This window comes from Cinclus cinclus, chromosome 21, assembly GCF_963662255.1.
Source record: "Cinclus cinclus chromosome 21, bCinCin1.1, whole genome shotgun sequence".
Lineage (NCBI taxonomy): Eukaryota > Metazoa > Chordata > Aves > Passeriformes > Cinclidae > Cinclus > Cinclus cinclus.
The window spans coordinates 6,531,138-6,550,513 of NC_085066.1; the positions used below are offsets into that span (position 1 = coordinate 6,531,138).

Here is a 19,376-nt window from a genome sequence, read left to right on the forward strand (position 1 = left end):
CTTCTTATTTTAAAGTATTTTGAGCCAGATGCTGTTTCCATGTAATCCTTGGTGTATTCCTCTTCCAAATCTTTGTCCCATCTTCCTTTGGAGCTGCAGAGAGCTGGATCCACATCATCCTTTCCAGAGGAACTGTGCAAGCATCCTGCCTGGTGAGGCAGAAAATCACCCATTGTCTTTTCAATCATTTTAATGGGAGCTTTCTAAATAGTAAATCGACCACACCATTTTTAAATTTATCCCAATTTTCACCTTCTTTGGGGAGAGGAAAGTGAGGGCAGTGACAAAGTAGGAGAATAAAGGAGAGTTGCAATGACTGCAGAGCTGAACTGATGTTTGCCATTTCCATCCCTTACATTGTTTTCAGCACCAGCTGGAAAATGGAGTGTTTAGATACAGCTCCCATAGCCAAAGGTGGCACTCCATTAGTAGCTGTCTACTTTCCTAAGTGTAGTTGTCTGCATCCCTGGTTTTAATCTTGTTTCCAAGTAAATTAAGTTTACAAGGATGTATTTCCCCCACCTGCCCTTGCACATGTTCCTTATGCTCTCTTCCACTCTGTCTGGTAAGTTTTAGCTCACTGGGTAATTCTGACAAAAATTGGAAGACAAAAGTCAAAGGGATCAATCAATTTTTGATATATTTATTTAGTCAACAGCTAAGATGATGAAGGAAGTAGGCAAAAGATTCTTCCATAGGCATTCAGTGTTCATTAGTTCTATTCCTCATAGAATAACTTTTTTCCTAGGCATTTTCTTTCTTTATCTTTCCTCTTTGACCTAGCAGAAAATGTCACCAAAATTCAAGTAAACTTTAGCAGTATTTGCAGTTCTTCCCTTGTACTTTACTGTGCCTACTGTCAACCTGTGCTGATACTGCAAATCACATAGAGGCTTTTAGAATTTTGCTTTAGAATAATTGCATGAGCAGAGGTAAATAAAAGAGACATCATTTTTCCAATTAACTGATTGGAATATTGATTTTGAAGAGTTTTTCAACTGTCATGGTGAAAGAACCTTACTCCTGTAATGTTTTGGACTGTATGTTGGAATTTTGCTTTGTGCTGCTGATGCTTGTATTGTTTAAGCTCCAATCAGGTGCTGCCTCTTGCTGCAGCTTTTTTAGGACAAAAAACTTGAACACAAGTTGTGTTTGGCTTAGTTTTGCTTTGAGAATTGTTGTTGGCCACAGGGTCTTCAGAGAGACTTGAGCAATCCCCTGGAGCAGCCTGGGGTCCAGATCTAAGTCCAGGAATACTTGAAGCAGGAGCCATATATGTTATGTTATGTTATGTTATGTTATGTTATGTTATGTTATGTTATGTTATGTTATGTTATGTTATGTTATGTTATGTTGTTATGTTATGTTATGTTATGTTATGTTATATAGTATTGTATTGTATTATATTATATTACATTACATTATATTATGTTATAATACATTATATTACATTACATTATGTTATATTATATTATGTTATGTTACATTATATTATATTACATTATATGATATTACATTACATTATATTATGTCATATGATATTTGTCTTTATTATATAGTATAGTACAGTTTATTATAGTGTATTATATAATATTATTATTTCTTTTATTTATTATACTTAATTTGTTCCATTATATTTATTATATTATACTATATATGTATTAGGAGTGACACATTCACAGGGGAGCACTGTTGGTGTTGCTTTCTCTTGACTGGCATTCCACAGAGGCATTTCAGCCTCCTGAAATGCTGTAAAGTGACTCTGTGCCAAAGGCTCATGTTGTTGTTGAGTATGAATCTTAATTATTAATGTGTCTACAGCTTGGGAAGTGTTAATGGAGAGGTGTCTTTGTAGTGAGAGCAGTGAAGCTGGAAGGAGCAGGAATGTGTAATGAAAGGAAATGTGTGTGTTTAGAGTATGGGGGAGGAAAGATTTTAAGGCTTGAGAAGTTAATGTTCCATCCCTTTCTTGTGGAAGGTGGAATTAATGTTTCCAAAGTTTTTCCCACTCCTAATTGTTGCTGGAAGAGCAGGTTTACAGTATCAGTTAGGAATACCAGAAAGCAGCTGAAAGGTGGAATTTTATGTGCATTTTATGTTTTTAAAAATGGTCTATCCCCAGGGGCAAGACAGGGGTTCTGGGTGCCATGGGCTCTCCATTGCCTAGAGTTTTGGAAAGATTCTTCTACACAAAAAATTCCATCAATACAGGCATGTTTCACCCATCTAGTCCTTTGGTCTGCTAGAAAGTATGAACAGAAAACCCCCAAAACCACGCCACAGAAAACCTTACAAACCCAATTGTTTGGGATCCACAGACCACCATGCATGAAGGTTCTGCTTCTTTACAAAAACACCATTTTTCTAAAAGTTGGCCAAGTTATTTGTATATATATGTGGATGCATTTGAAGTGACAGAACAAGATAGGATTTACCTTTTTCTTGTCTCCTAATATCTTGCCTAGTTCTTTTACATATTTGTTTCAAAACAAAGTGTTCTATTCTCCTCTGAGTTAGAAATATGCACCCTGCACAGGATTTTCTTGAGCTTTCCCTGTTAGTGATCAGTCTTAAATTCAAGTGGAGTTTATGTATATAGCTGAGGCTGAGGCTCTAATGTCATATTTGCATATGTTTTTAATATCAAAATCAGCATGCTTTTTTTTTTTTTTAAATCAGTCATATGATAGAGGACTGTGTGACTACCAGACATGGTTAAACTAAGCCTAAGTCATAAAAACAGCTGCTGTTTCTTCCCCCCACATTCTTAGAAGAATAAGAAGAAAGAGCAGGGTACAAAAACGTTGCAGCTGTGGGTAGCAAAACATTACCTCAGAATTTGAAGTATTTCTATTTATCTCCCAGGACTTAAAAATGCTGCAAATCAGAGGAATTGTGTCATTATTGATCAGCTATTAAGTAGATAGGACTTTGTCCTAATAGCACCATTTTGATTTTGGTGTCTGACTTGGCTTGACACAGCACTTTCCTGTTCATGATGTGTGTGTCTGGTCTGAATCCTGGTGTGTGCTGAGGCTTTCCTGACCACAGAATGCATCATTCCTACCAGCACCATCTGTGCTTCCCAGAAATGCTGGGGTTAAGTTCCTAAATGGATAATCACACATCCCTGTCCTTTAATGCTTTCTTATGCCCTAGCAATGGTGGGGAACTTGTTGCAGGAGGCTGGGACACTGGTCCCTCTGTTCCTGAGTATTTTTGCCCTAAACTTCCACTGTCAGTCTGTCCCTCAAAACTGCTTCCTGCTGCACTTTTGTTTTCAGTCTCCGCTATTTTTTCTCCTTTCTTCTGTAAGGAGTGCTAAACCTCACTTGTAACTCCTTCCTCTGCTGCAGATTGCCAAATTGAATCCATTTGAAGTACCTTCCTGCTCACATCTGTTTTCTGAAAGATTTTCATCACTGCCTGGATGGTTGGATTCTTGAAATCCAGCCTAAGGAACCAGTTCTTCGTGTTGCATTTTGGGGATTGTATATTAAAAAATGCATAAGCCACAGATCTCTTTTTGTGATTCACAACAGTGGCAGTGCATGTTTCCTTCCGAATCTATTGCAGATTTCATCAGTCCCACTTTATACCTGACTCTGAATTTTTTTTTAAGCTCTTATTTTATAAATGTATAAGGGCCATGATAATTTGTCATTTCTCTAATTTTAGCTATCTCCAGAACCAAGATCTGGCTTATTAAAACTGAAAGTGTTTCGTTAACAAAAGCACATTTATTCCTGACAGCTCCACTAAATTGGGGTCTCCTCCAAACCCCTACTCAGACTTCAAGCCTTTATGCCTTGGTATATGTGACAAAAGCTTCAGCACTATTCCTGTGCAACGTTATAAAAAAAATTGTGAGAGATTAATCTCTCAGAGCTTTGTCTTAGGCATGGGGGTGTAACTGCCTTAATGAATATTATAATGATATTTTCACAAAAAATAGCAACCTAAACCTCAAGTGTTAAAAATAGTCAAAATCTTGGGTAGGTGATCTTTCATAGTGGCAAGTTCCCCCTTAAGATCTATCAGGTAAATGATGCACATATTTCAAGCTGTCGTAGCAACTACTTTTACCAAGCAATTCAGTGGACATCCATTGGAAAAGGAGGAAAGGGAGAATATAATGTAAAAGGTTTGACACCACAGGTCCCAGACCTTTTTTTTTTTTTTTTTTTTTTTTTTTTTAATAAACTGCAGCAGTGAATTAAATATCTCTGGGTGTATTCTTACTTAGAGTTTTACAATAGTGCTTAGGATGAACCCTTGAGCTCTTTTCAGTTCCCACAATTTTATATCCGGAGATTTGGAAGAAGGATTTCTACTGCCTGAGATAGGACCTTTGCCATTATTCAAATAAAAGAGTTTATTGGATCCTAAGGGCAAGGTCATCTTACTGATGTTGCTCAGATAATGGCAGAAATTGGTCTGAAAACCTACAGCTTAACTATTTTTTACCTGTATTTTTGTGTATTATCCCCAAATATTTTTCCTGGTTTCTTGTTTTTGTATAGTATGAAAACAATTGAAAGTAATTTTTGCTTAGAAAATGAAAACCTCTGTTATTCCCGAGAGGGCTGCATTAACTTTTTTCAATATTTGAGAAGATTTTGGGATGAAGGCATTCTGGATTGATTGATCTAATTTTCATATCTTGATAAGAATTATATGAAAGAGCCAAATTACAGGATACATGGATACATTTATGGCAGTGAAGCCCTGGGAGCTGTGAGCATGGCTTTGGAAATGAAGCCTCAGAAATCAGTTGGGAATTCTCTGAAGGGCTTATTGAGCACTTGATCAAGGGAGGTTCATGAATTTCCTATACTTGGATTTTCAGCAAATTCTTCTTGGGGTCATTTCACAAAAACTCTCAAGGAAGAACTGTCCTGAATAAAAAGGAAATTTATTTCATGACTTTAAAAACTGGTGAAAGGATAGGAATCAAATGCCACTTTCAGAAAGGAGAAATTAATTCCTGAGTCCCACAGGGATCTGTGCTGAGACTTAAGTTATTAAGATGATCTTAGAAACTGGGGAAGGGAGTAAGGTGGATGAGTTTGCTAATTAGCCAGGGCAGTGAAAGGGAGCATGTGAAGAATTAAAGGAAAATATTCCCCTCTCAACAATTGACTTGGTGGTGAAGCAGCATCTGAAAATCAGTGTGGGTGAACACAAAGTAATGCACATAGGAAGAAATGATCCTTAGATAAGAATAGATAATAGGTAAAAATGTATCTAATCCTCAGTAATCAGGAAGGTGATCTTGGAGCCATTGTGGTCAGTTTGCTGAAAATTTCTGTACAGCAGTGCCAAAAAAGGTAACTAAATTGAAAGAACACAGAATAAACCAGGAAACAGTGACCTTGTGTACCTTCCTTGGGTACCTGTTCCTTCCCTTTCAGCTGCAAGGGTGCTCAGAGAGATGGGAAGTGTGCTCCAAGGGCTGGAATCACATCTGCTCAAGGAATGAGTCTGGGTCTTCCTTCTGTCAGGGGAACAGGACAGGGCCTGTCTCACCACAGCTGGTGGCACACTTAGACATGGTGAAAGTGCACTCAGAATTTGTTTTTAATCACAGCAGTAGAAGCATGAAACAAAATGAAGTAAGGTATTTAAGACCCTGGAAGAGCTTTTCACACAAGGCATAGTTAAATTTTGGAATTCATTCACATAAGAGATTGCGTGTGCCAAAGGTTTACATATGTTCAAAAATCAATTACTCATAAGGAAAAAAAAAAAATCCATGGATTCTTCTTAAGTACAAAGAAATCCTGAGCCACAGGGTAGGTCTGGGAGAGTTTAATAAGATAATCACTCCACATACTTTTTCTCATTATTTTATTAAGAATGCCCTACTAGTTATATAAAATGCTACAGATGGACTCCTAGTCTGAAGCCATATGTCCATGCTTAAAGGAAAACAGAATTATACTAGTTTATATCTGAGATTTGGCCAAAAAAAAATCTGAGATGAACTCTGTAGTTTTCATTTATGTAATGTATCAATGACCCCAAGAGATGGTGAATGTGTTGAAGTGTTTATACAGAGTTAGAAAAAAAAAGAATTAGGATGCTTTTAAAAAAGAAATTTATGTCGACAACAGTATGAATTTGGAAAATAACAAAATATTCTTCCCTGAATCTATCTTATTGTATTTTGAAAGCAGTACTCTGGACTTATATATTTTTACTGATGAAATCATAATTAAGCTACAAAAAGTAGGAATTTATTTGAAAGCTGTATTTACTTTCCTGTAGGGAATATCTCCTTCCTATCTCCCTTTCTTTTGAGTTGATTAATATATGGCCACTTCATCTATAACGTGTCAGAAAACTGCACAGTAAAAACAGTCACACAGAATCACAGAATCACTGGGTTGGAAGAGACCTCCAAGATCATGGAGTCAAACCCATGCCCCAACACCTGAACCATGGCACTGAGTGCCACATCCAGTTTTTTTATAACACATCCAGGGATGGGGACTCCAGCACCTCCCTGGGCAGACCACTCCAGAACTTGATCACTTTTTCCTGACATCCAACCTGTATTTCCTCGGCACAGCCTGAGACTGTGTCCTGTCATTCAGTCAGTGGTGCCTGGAGAAGAGACCAACCCCACCTGAGCACAGGCACCTTTCAGGGAGCTGGAGAGAGTGATGAGGTCACCCCAGAGTCTCCTTTTCTCCAGGCTGAACAACCCCAGCTCCCTCAGTTTGAACATTTCCGAAGATAATTTTTGTTCATATGTATTTTAAGGTAAAATCAGCAATTGCATCTTAGCCTGCCTTTCTAAAGAGAGTGAAATGATTTTGTTTGGCCATTTCTCACCTCTGTTGGCTCAGAGCTGTTTGTTTCCCTTGAGCAGTGGCACCCAGCTGGTGACATCGAGCGGGGACAGCACAGTGAGGATCTGGGACCTGTCGAGGCGCGGCTGCATCCTGACCCTGCGGGGCCATGCCCGCGCCGTGCGGGGCTGCTCCTGGCACTCCTGTGGGGACTTCGTGGCCTCTGCCTCCATGGATGGCACCAGCAAAATCTGGGATGTTAACAGGTAGGGAGCTCTTGGTTTGCTAATTGAGAGCTGCATTAATAACCAGCTGTGGTTTAGCTCCCCAGCGATTCGTGGAGTTCACTCAGAGGACGGAGGGAAATCCAAGGCAGTGCTGGAAAAATCAACCTCTGGTGGGATTTGCTAGATAAAGGGAGCTAGGAAGGACTTACAGTGCCAAAAAGAAAGTACTTGAGGTATTCTTCATTGCTGTTTTTCTTTTTTTTTAAGATAAGAGCTTCATAACTTTTTGTAACTTTTATTCAATATGTAATTTGAATAAGTAACTGAATAAAACTTTCAGTAAGTTTTCTATTTGCTGTTTCAAGCTCATAAGTACACAACACACTTTAAGGTTAGCCAAGTGGAAATTTATTTTAGTCATTATCTGTTTCAGTAAGGTGGCGCTTGATTAATAAATCCACATATACCTTCTTTATTATCCAGGCAAATGCATTTTTATGAAGGTGCTTTTAGAATATCAGTGTATTTGTGCTTACCAATTAATTATTAGTTCCTTAGCTCTCTCCAATTGTCTTCAGTTTTGATTAACTTACACCTTCAAGAAATGGAATGGATTTATCTCTTTCCAAACTATCTCTCTGTAAACTGGACTCCTGAATTACTGTACTGTACTAGGTGTGATTTTTAACAGCTGAATATCATCAGGCCACAGCAAACTTTCCAGTCCTATAGGTCTTTTCCCTGGTTCTTTATTATCTAATCCTAATGGATTTTTTTCCATTCCTATCACTCTTTTTCTTCCTTTGCATTTAAATGAAATAAAATACCCCTTCATGATTGTTGGCCACTGCAGGGGAAGAAGCTTCACTGAAAAAGCAAGGGAAAATTTCTTCTTCTGTTCATTTTTCCTAAATCCCTCTCAGTCTACTGAAGTTGCGGTGAGCCCTTACTGGAGACTTTTCAAACTGTTGCAATTCATCCAGATTCCATTAAGAGTTAATTAAAACTCTGTCAGTATGGTGTTTCCAGTCTTGCTTTCAGACCATGAATTGAGGAACCATTAAATGATATTAAAAATATTGTTTCAAAATGGGATACCTATCCTTTAATGAATTATTTTAAATTATTTTGGGAAAAAAAAACAAACTAGTTAAGATTTTAAGTTCAAGCCAGCTGAGACGTGGCTTTTGTAATAGAAATGGTCAGCCAGTCCTGAGAATAGATGATGCTTCCACCATTACTATCAGTAATAAACATTAATGGTCAGTGTTTTCCTTGGAAATGGAAACAGCAAAAATCTAATATATTGTTGCATCTTCTCTTAACCTGTTGTCTATTTCTAATGCTTTGATCATCTTTTATGGCATATTCATGACCTTTAAGAAGTAATACTAACAATAGCTTTAATTTTATGTCAGAATGGGTTTGAATTTGCATAGACAAAGGTTTTGTTTAGGCAGTTGAAAATGCTTTTTCTACTGGGGAAGCTTTTGTAGTCAGAGGAGTCAAAGCAAACCTTCGCCACCAACCCATGGTGCCTCCCACTCACACTCCTCAGCAGCTCCCATTTCTGCCTCCAGTCTCTCTGAGCTGTGCTTTGCCTGTGAAAATAAGAGAGTAACATCCCAGCCATGATGTGGAAGGCTGACTATCCATGCAGGGTCATCGAAACACCAAAAATTATGGAAAATCTCAGTAGCTGCAGGCAGCAGGAAGTGGTGTAAAAATGTGACATAGTTTGATTAAAATGAGGTGTATTCAAAATATGAGAAATAAAAGCCCCTGTGGGAGTCCTCACTGCTGGGTTTTTGGTGTGTTCCTAATAAAAGCCATGTGCTGGGAGCTGTTGCTTTTCCTCAGTGCAAAACCAGGTGAGTTCTGCTGTGGTCAGTTCAGGTGAGTTTGTAGAGCTGTATGTGGTGTAGGCACTTGGTATGAAATGAGGGCTGTGCAGAAATGACACGCTTCTGAAGAGCTTCTCTAAAAGGGGTTTGATAACAAGATGTGGCTGTTTCAAGCCTAAGCCATCCTGGTTCTGCAGAACACTCAGCTGCACTTGGGCCTTTGCCCATGTTGGCTCACTCAAGTGAAAAATCAGCCTGTGCAGGATGCACAGAAGATTTGGAAACTAGGGAAGGCTATGGACAGATGAACGAGCTGGTGGCTTCCATTGGATTGCTGAATTGCTGCTGCTGTGTTTGGAGCCGCTCTGCAAAAGCCTGCAGTGGGTCTGGGCTCAGCAGTGCTGGTTGTTGTGCTGCACTGGTCCCAGCTGTTCCCAGGTGTCCCCTGGAAATGTGCACAGCACCAGGCTGGGTGCCCTCCTTCAGCCTCCCTGGCCTGCTGGGGCTGTGTGACAGCAGGGACACTGAGCAGGCCCCCATGCTTTATGATGTGTAGAAGTTCTTTTTCTCCCCATCGCCCCAGTCCAGGTGCTCATCCAGGTGCCATCATCAGTGTTAGCCCTCTCCAGGTGCCACCAGCTCTCAGCAAGGGACAAAACCCAAGATAACATTCTTGTGGGAGGGCAGTAGTCAATGGTCACGGTTGATCTCGTTGTTTCATTCTTTCCACTAACGAAGAATTTAGATTTTTATATATGAGAGCTGTCTTTCTTCCCTAATATTGCATACTTGCATGGATGCCTGCTTTCAAATTGAGTGGGCCTGGAAAGCAGCAGACTGTAGGGGAAGAAAAACAAGAAGGGTATCAGAGTTATCACTGCCACCTCTCTGAAAGACAGAGGTATGTTTTAAATAAATGCTAGAAATAAAAATACATCCATTTCTGTAGTGAGTGACAGTTGTCTTTTTATTTCCAAGTTAGGAAAAAAAGCCACTTCTATACATAAGGAACATACTTTTCTATAAATGTTGCTTTTGGAAAATATACAGCATTCTCTGTAGTTGTAAACTTGATGTTAAGAAATTGGGGAGGCTGTTTGCTGTCTTTTAGCACCTAAATTATCAGAGCCCTTATTGAAGTCCAAAGAATATCAGATGCAACATCTCTTGACTAGGAAAAGGTCACCAGCAGTTTCTATGAATTACATAATTCTTTGCCAATGATGAGAAAGTTCTGCCTACTAAATATTTGAATTTTATTTTCTTATAATTTGAAATTACTGCTGGGGGTTTTGTTTGTGGTTTTTTTATTATGCGCAAATGTTTTTCTTCTGTGTATACTGAAAGTTTCAATCATCTATCAAGCCACAAATGACATTCCTACCAGGAGGTTAATGTGGGGTAGCTTTGTAGTAAACTGTGTTCTTCTGGACAGCTTATGTGCCTTCCATTTAAAGATACAAGCTGAGTTTAAGAAATCAAACAGAAAGCAAAGAAACAAAAATCCAAGCCCCTTCCATTTTCCCTGGAAACACAGGCAGAAGCTGAGACACAGCCATGATCTGACTTACTGAAGGACCTGAGGGAATCTGAGTTCTGCTGGTGGAATTTCCTGATGTTTTCTGCTGGGATAGTGGGTTGCTTTTAAAGGAATTGAAAAAGAAAATAGCGTAGCATTGGGACAGGGGGCACAGGGAAGAAAGCTAACTTGTGTCTGCCATGGCTAGAAAAATTTAAACCAAAACAAAACAGCAAAACAGGGATAGATCTCCTACCTTCAAAATTATCCCCACTTCTTAATGACTATGAAGATTGGAAGTTGGAGAAGAAAGGGAGAGGTTTATAATTTGTGGCCAGGATTTTATTCAGCAGCATAGCTCAGGTTGTAAGTACACGGCCAGTTCCGTTCTAGCGCAGCAGGCAGTTCCAGGGGTGTTTTCTCAGGCTGTAAATTCAGCACTGTCAAAGTCATTTTGGCAGGATTAATTTCAATTTTCCAGTGGTAAATATCATCAGAGATTTACAGCCTGATCTCTGATATGCAAATCAACCTGAGCATCATACATCTCATGTAAACACAGGCAGTTGTTCAGCTTTGCAGACACATGCTCTACACCGAATGTTAAATGCAAACATTGTTATTTATGCTTTGAGCTTGAGGAATTGTTTGCAGCATTCAGAACAGTCAGAATTGGTTTTCTCCAGTTGATCCATTCTGCACTCATTAAACCAGTTCTCCATTTTTCTCTACTTCCTTTCAGTAGTGCAAAATATGTGGAATTAGGCCAGCAAGAAATGCAATGTGCTGTCCTGCAGCAGAGCCCAGGGTGAGGAAGTGTTTGAGAATTGGAGCCATTTCTGGTTGCTGTTCCATAATCCATCACTCATTTATTTTTCTTTCCCATTAACACAGCAATTTTTGTCTACTCACGGAAATTTCTCCCATAATCAAATTTTATTTTAGAATTTTAAAACATGTGTTTACCTCAGTCCTCAGTAATTTCTAGCATCCATTGGTGCATTTGTTCAGGTGCAAATTTTAGAAGTGACTAATTGTGATTATTTTATTTACCTCTGGGATAGTTTCCTGTTACTGTTAATATAAGATGTTACTATATTCTTTTACTAATTTCCAGATATACAAAAACAAAATTGTTGACACCTTCTGCTTCTCTGCAACAAGACTGGACATTTTCACTTCTTTGCCCAAGTGTCAGATGTATCTGAAATTAATTACTAGTTTATAAAAATAATTCCTTCTTTTGCTACAAAACCCCTATTAAAATTATCTCCTGTTGTGACTTCTCTCCACTTAGTAACTGCTGCTTATAGTTTCATTTCTTCTCATAAGAAGCATTTAATTTTGAAAAATTTAGGGTTAGTATTTTAAGAAATCAGGCTGGGATGGATTTTGTTTAATTAGAAGCCCCTCATCAGCTATGGCTTTCCTTGGAATGATAGCGTGGAATGATACCATGCAATGATGGAACTTCATTTGTTTTATTAATTAATAATATTTATGTTGTATTATTATTTACACCTTGAGTGTGTGCGGTGCAAGACACGGATAAGTTGATTTTAAACTGCTGTTACACTTTTGGGGTGTTTTGTTGATTTTTCTCTAGTTTCCCTGAAGTAATGATTTAACATTGCTGGAGTTGCCAAGTGGACTGGTCACACTCTTTGTATCATCAGAGCCCAGGGTTTAGCCTGGCTTCTCCTGACATCCTTGCCATTCATACTCTGTTTCTTTTTCTTCCTTTACCCTTAAGCAATGAACAGCTGTGAAAAGCAATATTTACTCGCAGATTTGTAGGTTTTTTTCACCACACCAAACGCATCCCTATCAGGATCCTGAAAATCCCCTCTGAAGGAATCCAAGGATTTTCTAGTTTCAAAATGGAGCTGTATTTTCACATCCTGAATCAGGGTGAGTGTGTGTAGCCAGTCCTTGTGCAGACACCCCATTTGAGGTGACACTTGTCTGACTGGGTGGGACACCAGCCACTAGCTCTTCTGGCCAGATCCCAGCTTTAATTGATTCCAGTAAAAGTGGAGCTAATCTATTTTCAGATAAGACAAATCTCCTCCAGGAAATTAGAAGGCAGGTAGAAGAACTCAGAGGAAATGTGGAAGGAGCATTTTTGGGTAGTTTGTAATGTCTCTGCTGACAGCACAGCAGGAAATGCTTGCCATTTTGATAAAGGAGAATTCCCTTTGGAATCCTCCAAGGAGCACTGGAGAGACAACTTGCTATTAATCCTTCAAATCAAAACCAGACCTATGCCCAAGTCTCCAAATTTATAATTATGCTACAATTCCATAACACATTTTTCAGGATCAGGAAAGTAAAATCTCGTTGTTGTAATTCCCGGAGAGCCAATCGTAAAAAATCAATTTGAAAATGTGAATTATCAAGGAAAAAATTATATTCAAAGCAGAGCTATTCAGTTAAGGGGATAATATGGCTAAATCTGCATCACACTGGATGAGATGAAGCTTAAAGTACAAAACTTTACAGGAAGTGTAGCTTGAACTCTATGTTGTAAACTTAAATCACGTTGTGGATTTAGTACAAGGCAACATGCATCAGTAGTGAGAAATGTTTATTATGGTCACATATTTGCAGGTCCCAAAGGCCAGGAAAATCTTAGCTGATTGCCATGGAATGCCTAAGCTGGGCAAGCCATTCCATTATTTACATCTGGGGAAATAAAAAAAGGGTTGAAGGGCTTTACTGGAGGCCATGGGGTGAGTTACAAATGGTGCCATCATTAAAACCCTGACTTTCCATTCCTTGGGGATGTTAAAAATATGTCGAGATTAGTTGTCTTCAAATCTTCCTTCTGGGTGAGAAGAAAGAAAATCAGTATTGGATTTTCAGTATTAATACAGATCCAGGAGAAATAGATGTTTATGTGAATAATAATTACTCTGACATGACACGACAGGAGCTGTGTAACTTCTGCTGAAATATTTGTACTGGTGGCTGTTGGCTACTGATCTAGATAAATCTGTGTTCTCTCTGGCTTTTACTAGAACCTTCTGTGGCAATTTAGCCTGTGCAGAGGAGGGATATTTGAAGATCTTAGTAGTCAAAGTGATAATTTGTCTTTTTAATCCAGAATATCTTGACTTTTTTATTAATAAAGCATTGAATGCACAGAAATGTAAGTGCTTTGCTTTCTGATTTCTGCTACTGGTCTTGAACTGCACAGCACAGTTTTCGATTAATAGAGGGGGAAAAAATCAAGTTACTATTCTATTTTTTAAAAACTGAAGCTGAAAATGGAGCTCCTTTCTAAAATGTTTGAGTTCTGCAGATATTTCTAAGTAGGCTTACCTGAACTCTGCCATAGTTAGCTACATAATATTTCCTTTAGGAAAAGATAGTTGATAAAGTTGCACTTGATTCATGTAAAAGAGTGTATCATTTTCTGATCTCAGAAGTTTCCTTGCTTCCATTGTTTTTCAGCATCCAGTATGGCTTGGAAAAAACAAACTAGATGGAACTGTTAGGGTTTTTTTTATGTTCTAGTTCTCCTCCTTTAGGCCAGATCTCCTAAATTGTGTGTAGCTGGCTGGGAGGCCCCTGTTGGACTGCAGGAGGCTTTGTTTGAGGTGCTGAGGAAAAGTGCTCCTCTGGAACTTGAACACTTTTGTGCTTGGTGTCCCTCACTTGCCCAAACACCTCCTTGATCCCCTTGACACTTCAGGAGCAGGAGGAACAAGGCAGGTGGAACTCAGGCTTCCTTCCACCAAATCCTAACCAGAGCAGCTGGCCAGCTCCAGAAGCTGAGTCTGCTGTGATTGTGTGCACTGGAGGAAGCTCAGGTGCTGCTTTTATTTCTCTCTGTGACAATGTGCAAGTTGAATTCTTTGTCTTATTTGCAAGTGTGCAGGAAACCTGCAAAATGTTAGTCAGATCTTGACAGGGTGTTTCCACTGTCCTACATTCAGAACTCAAATGCAGGGGATCAACACTGCAGGCACTCAGCACAACTGAAATCAGATTATAGTGTTCCACTCCACATCCAGGCTCATTATCCTGTTGTTTTCTTGCTCCCTCATGTTGCAGTCACTCATTACTGGCAGGCTTTTCTTTACCTAAGCTGTTTTCCTAGAAATACTGACTTACAGTATCTCCACCAAACCAGAAATTAATTGTACCAACAGAGTAATTCATAGAGCAGTGCAAACTGTCAGCTATTATTGCAGAACTCAGGGAAGACAACAGCTCATTAAAATGATGTATCTTCATCATCACTCCCATATCCTGTCAGTAGCAATTAGTGCAAATATTACACACACAGTCTGTGATCCACAGTCACCCAAAATCCCTGTGTGCTGCAGAACAGGTAATTGTAGGTTATTTCCCTGCCTGTCTCCCAGTGAACTCAAAAGAGCAGGAATACATCTTACTATTCATAAGCAGCAATACTCTGACAGGCATATCCACATATCCACCTGAATGTGAACTATTTTTAACTGCTGATGTCTCGTGGTTTGAAATTAGATGCAGTGGTCATTTGATTTCAAAGTAAAAGTCTGCTGTAGTGGATGCCTTAATACATGTAAATTCCTCTTGTAATTTTTGAGTTCTTGTCCTCTGGTTCCAGGCAGTCTTCAGACATGTCTGTGTGTGGCTTGTGCGTTTTATTTTTCTTCCTTTTTATTGTTTTCTTTTAAGGGTTCAGATGTTACACAAGATTATTTTCTCTCCCAAGTGCTGGAACTCCAGTTGTGCATCCTGTTAGAGCAAACTCTGTTCATCTTTGATTAGCCTCAGCTGGAAAATGAACCCAGGTCACATCTTAGTCCTTTCACAATTAATTCTTGCATACGAAAAGTGCCCTGGGTCTTTAATTCACATTGGAAGACACTGAATAATGTTTGTACTTCCTTAAAATATGTATAAATACCATTTCCAGCCTGATAGTGATTTCTTTTCTCTGTGGCATTTTTCAGAAACTCGGGGCTCATTTCTGTCCTCGCTCTTTACACATCCCTAGGTGGTCAGACCTCATACAGGGAGCAGAGCTTCTTTGGTGCCCTGTGGGTTATTCTTTGAGACACATCTCCAAATCCTCAAGCAGGCTGAGAGCTGTAAGGTCTGTTCCCACATGATCCAAGTGCTTCAGCCTGTACAGCAGGCATGACCACTCTGGCACTTCCCAGGAAAACAAGGGGGGGTTCTGCCTTGATGGAAGTGAAGATCAGGATGAAGCAAATAAAAATGCTGGCAATTTCCCTTCCGCAGTTCAGTATTTGTAGGTTTTTTGATGTGAATTGAGACACAACATCATGCAAAAATCTTGTTCTAGGCTGACCAATATCTTTCCCAGCTAGGAGTCCATTCACCATCTGCAAGACAATTTTTATACATCTATTTACTGAACTCAGAGCCTGCAAAGGCGTGTATGTCTGTGGGAAACCTATTAAATATGTATTGGAATTATCCACTTGATGCAAACCCAATGAATTTCTTTATGTTTTAGTGTCTCTTTCAAGTATATTTCTGTCACCAGCACAAACATTCTAGATAATGGAATCTTAATATGGAGACTGCAGTAAAATGTCAACAAAATGTGTGAATTATTTAATACAGAGCAGACGGTCACGGAGTGTTTCTGTGGCACAAAGGGCACAGGAGTTTGCTGCACACTGGGAACATAGCTGTAGTCAGACTCATACCCCTGCTCTGAAATTCAAAGAAAAAAAGTAAAAATACTGTGTGTGATCTTCTGCAGATACATTCTGCTCCCTTAAAAGCCCTATTTAGGTTTTTGGGGGTTTTTTTGTTTTTTTTTTGTTTTTTTAACTAAATATCAGGGCTTGTTTCATAGTAATACAGGTCTTAGCTGACTGTGGAGGGCTAAAATTGAAATGAGGGTTTGGGGACACTGCAGTACTAGGTGTGAGGTTAGCAGTTGGCACTGTGGGTTGACAAAAACCTAATTCTAAGTGTGTCAGCCTTCTGAGTGATCCATATAAGGTTGTCAGTCATGGCTTGACAGTACTTTGATTACATATTCAGCACCTTCAACAATTGCAAACTGAGCTTTGCTATGTGCAGATGAAGATTTTAGTAGTGAATTGCAAAAGCCATTCTTTCCCTGGAGAACAGTGGATGCTCTTGTCATCCAGTGACACTTATTTTGGGTGCACACTGGGATTAGACAGGTGTAATGATATTGATACAAAATCATGTTGTTAACAGGGAAATTTGGAACAAAAAGGAATGTAAACCAAACTGTTCACATCCAGGAAAGGAGACTAAATCACTACTCTTATATTTTGTGCTTGTGTTTCAAGTTAATCTTTTCCTTCCTCCAGGTGTTGGCAGAAGGAAATCCAGCTCTGTTTGGGGAGAACGGGGGTGGTGCATCATCTAAAAATGGTGAGAAAATAGCAGATCAAAGAGGTGGGAGGCATCCCTGGGAATTCAGCTCTTCCCATTCTGTGTTCAGTCACTGATCTGAACAAACATTTCTGCACCTGTAGCTTCCGTGGGTGGAACCAGGCTCTTTATTCTTCACTCTAGCAGATGCTTGTTAGAGAACTTCCAATGACACTGTTTTTGTTGTGGCTCCATGTCTAGGAGCACAGCAAATCCATTATTCATAATGCCTTCCCAAGTTCACAAAGCCATTGAATAGTGCTGCATAACTCCTTAAAGCTGCCACCCAGTCAAATCCATTTTATTTGGACAAATAAGGAAACTCTGCGCTGAAGAAAACCAATTTGAAAGCACACTGAAATTCATTTTCCTCACTTAAATATTGAAGTGCTTATATTTATTGCATCTGAACCTTGTTGTACTCTTTTCAAAAAGAATTTGCTTGTTTAATAGGTCTAAAGAAATATCAGTAAATTTAAAATGTGGAGGAAAATAAACTAACATCTGACGAGAGTCACAGTGCTTTTTATGCACATGGATTGAGATTAAAGACATAAAATAAATATATTAAAAATAAATTTTAAAATACTAAAATAACGAGAAAAAAAATTAAAAGGTAGTGAAATTAAATTATGACATCCCAGTACTGCTTTCTCTATCCTATACAGAATTTCATCACTATAAGCTAGACCAGCAAATGGATCCTGAGGTAAAATAATGGTGGAGTTTTGGCTTGTTTTGGGGTTTTTTTTGGGGTGCAGGGGGTTTGCTGGATTTGTGTTTGGTTGGATTTTGAAAGCTAATTTGGGTCAATTTTATGTTGTGTGGCTGTAGTTGAGTTCCCTAAATTTATTCTGCTGGCCTCCCCTATTGTTTCAGTTCTTTCCTTTTGTTGGTAGCTTTACAACAGTGGTGGGGGTTTTGTGTTTCTTATTTTGAAGAAAGGCAAGAATTCTGTGCTAGTGCAGAGCTGGGTCATCCATCCATCCATCCATCGTGCAATTTAATGCAACTCCCAGCAAACAGAAGCCTGAGATCCACATCTTGTTCTCCTCATCAGCTGCTCCCTGACTCTGGTGTCAGCACAGACACAAAGTTCTCCTCCAGCAGCTGCTCCACCCTAAACTTCATTTCATACACAGAGCTGGATCTGTCAAAGAGGGGTTGATTGAAAATATGTTGGAGCAGCCACATTGTCACGTGGGAAAATCCCATTTTGAGGATTTTTGGCACTCATGTTTTGGCATATTTGGGCACTCAGCAGCTGTAGGAATCTCAGACTCTCGCCTTGTCCAGGCAGTTTGGAAATCTCATCCTAAACTTGTAAATTTATAGAGAATATGACACCATAGAGCTTTATGGGATGAACGTAGTGGGCTTTGACAAGGTTTAGGCTTTAGTGATACAGGAGTGGCATTTTTTAAAAGTGTGCTGTTATCCACTGTTACAGACTCAAACTCTTGTTTAAAAACAATTATTTCTTATTTTGTCTGTGAGTTTTCAGAAGAAATAGATCAGATTAACCTCACAAAGAAAATGTGTGTTCCAGCATAATATAATAAGTTTATCTAGTCTTCTGGTGTAAATATATTTCAAATTTTGTTCTTCATTGTCCCATTTGTTATTTTCTGTGTTACGTCTCACCAGCAGTAGTTGTGCATATAATGCCATATTCTTTTATTTATTAACATGGTCGTGTAGGAGAGTGAAATAAATGATGACAAGGAAGAGAATGGAAGAAATAACAAATTCTTCAGAGTGGTTGGAATGCACCATAAAGGGGATCTGAATGTGGAGTGCAGATGGCTCATCTTCTCCACAATATTTTATTTGAACAGCAAAAGCCTAAAACTGTAAAATAACCTGTTCAAATAGTTCTCACATAAGGTTTAATATACTGACACAAGAAAATGAAATCACATGACAGTGATCCATCAAATCACATGTGTGCTGTTGTCTTTCAAAAGCAAGGAGGGATTGAGACATCTGCATTTACTCGTTCAGGGTTAGTTTGAAAAGGCAGTCGTTTTAGAGGTAAAGTTTTTGTAATAAAAAAAAACAAACCAAAAAAAAGAACAAGACACAAATAATAAGATCATGGCAGCTTCATAGGGAGTGTGGAGCAGGCTGTGAACTCAGTGCTGATGTCAGCTGATGTGGTAATTGAGGAGAACCCACTGTCACAGGGAGAGGCTTTGCTTACTCAGTGGCAGAATTGCTGAGCAGCAAACACCCTCCTTGTCCTGCACTCTTTAATGGCTGATTAAATGGGTTGCAGCTATTTCATTATTACTGAGCCTGTGCTGATCTGATTAGCTCATACCCCTGGGCCTGGAGGGGGGAGGGAGGAGAAAATTGTTTCATGAAACAAGGCTCTGGTTTTCAGTAAATGATTTCTGATGCTCCTGTCTTCACCTGTCCAACAAAAAAGTCCCCTTAGGAAACTTGATTTGTGGAAAGTGCTGAGCAAGGCTAAGAGTCAAAAAATGATCTAAAAATCCCCATGTACCTTTCTGAACCTGAGTGTACCTTGCTCCCGGACTGAGGTCTGGAATTCTGGGACAGGTGGCTCTGCTTTCTGTGTGGTGCAAGGGAGACACAGGTATTT

General features: G+C 39.1%; 1 protein-coding gene across 1 annotated transcript in view; it reads left to right on the forward strand.

Moving 5' to 3' along the window:
* SPAG16 (sperm associated antigen 16) overlaps window positions 1–19,376 on the forward strand; it is a 364,149-nt gene that overhangs the window by 186,722 nt on the left and 158,051 nt on the right. Inside the window, exon 12 of the mRNA XM_062506713.1 lies at window positions 6,878–7,063. Coding sequence (XP_062362697.1) covers window positions 6,878–7,063 — 186 coding nt within the window. The remainder of the gene's footprint in view (window positions 1–6,877; window positions 7,064–19,376) is intronic.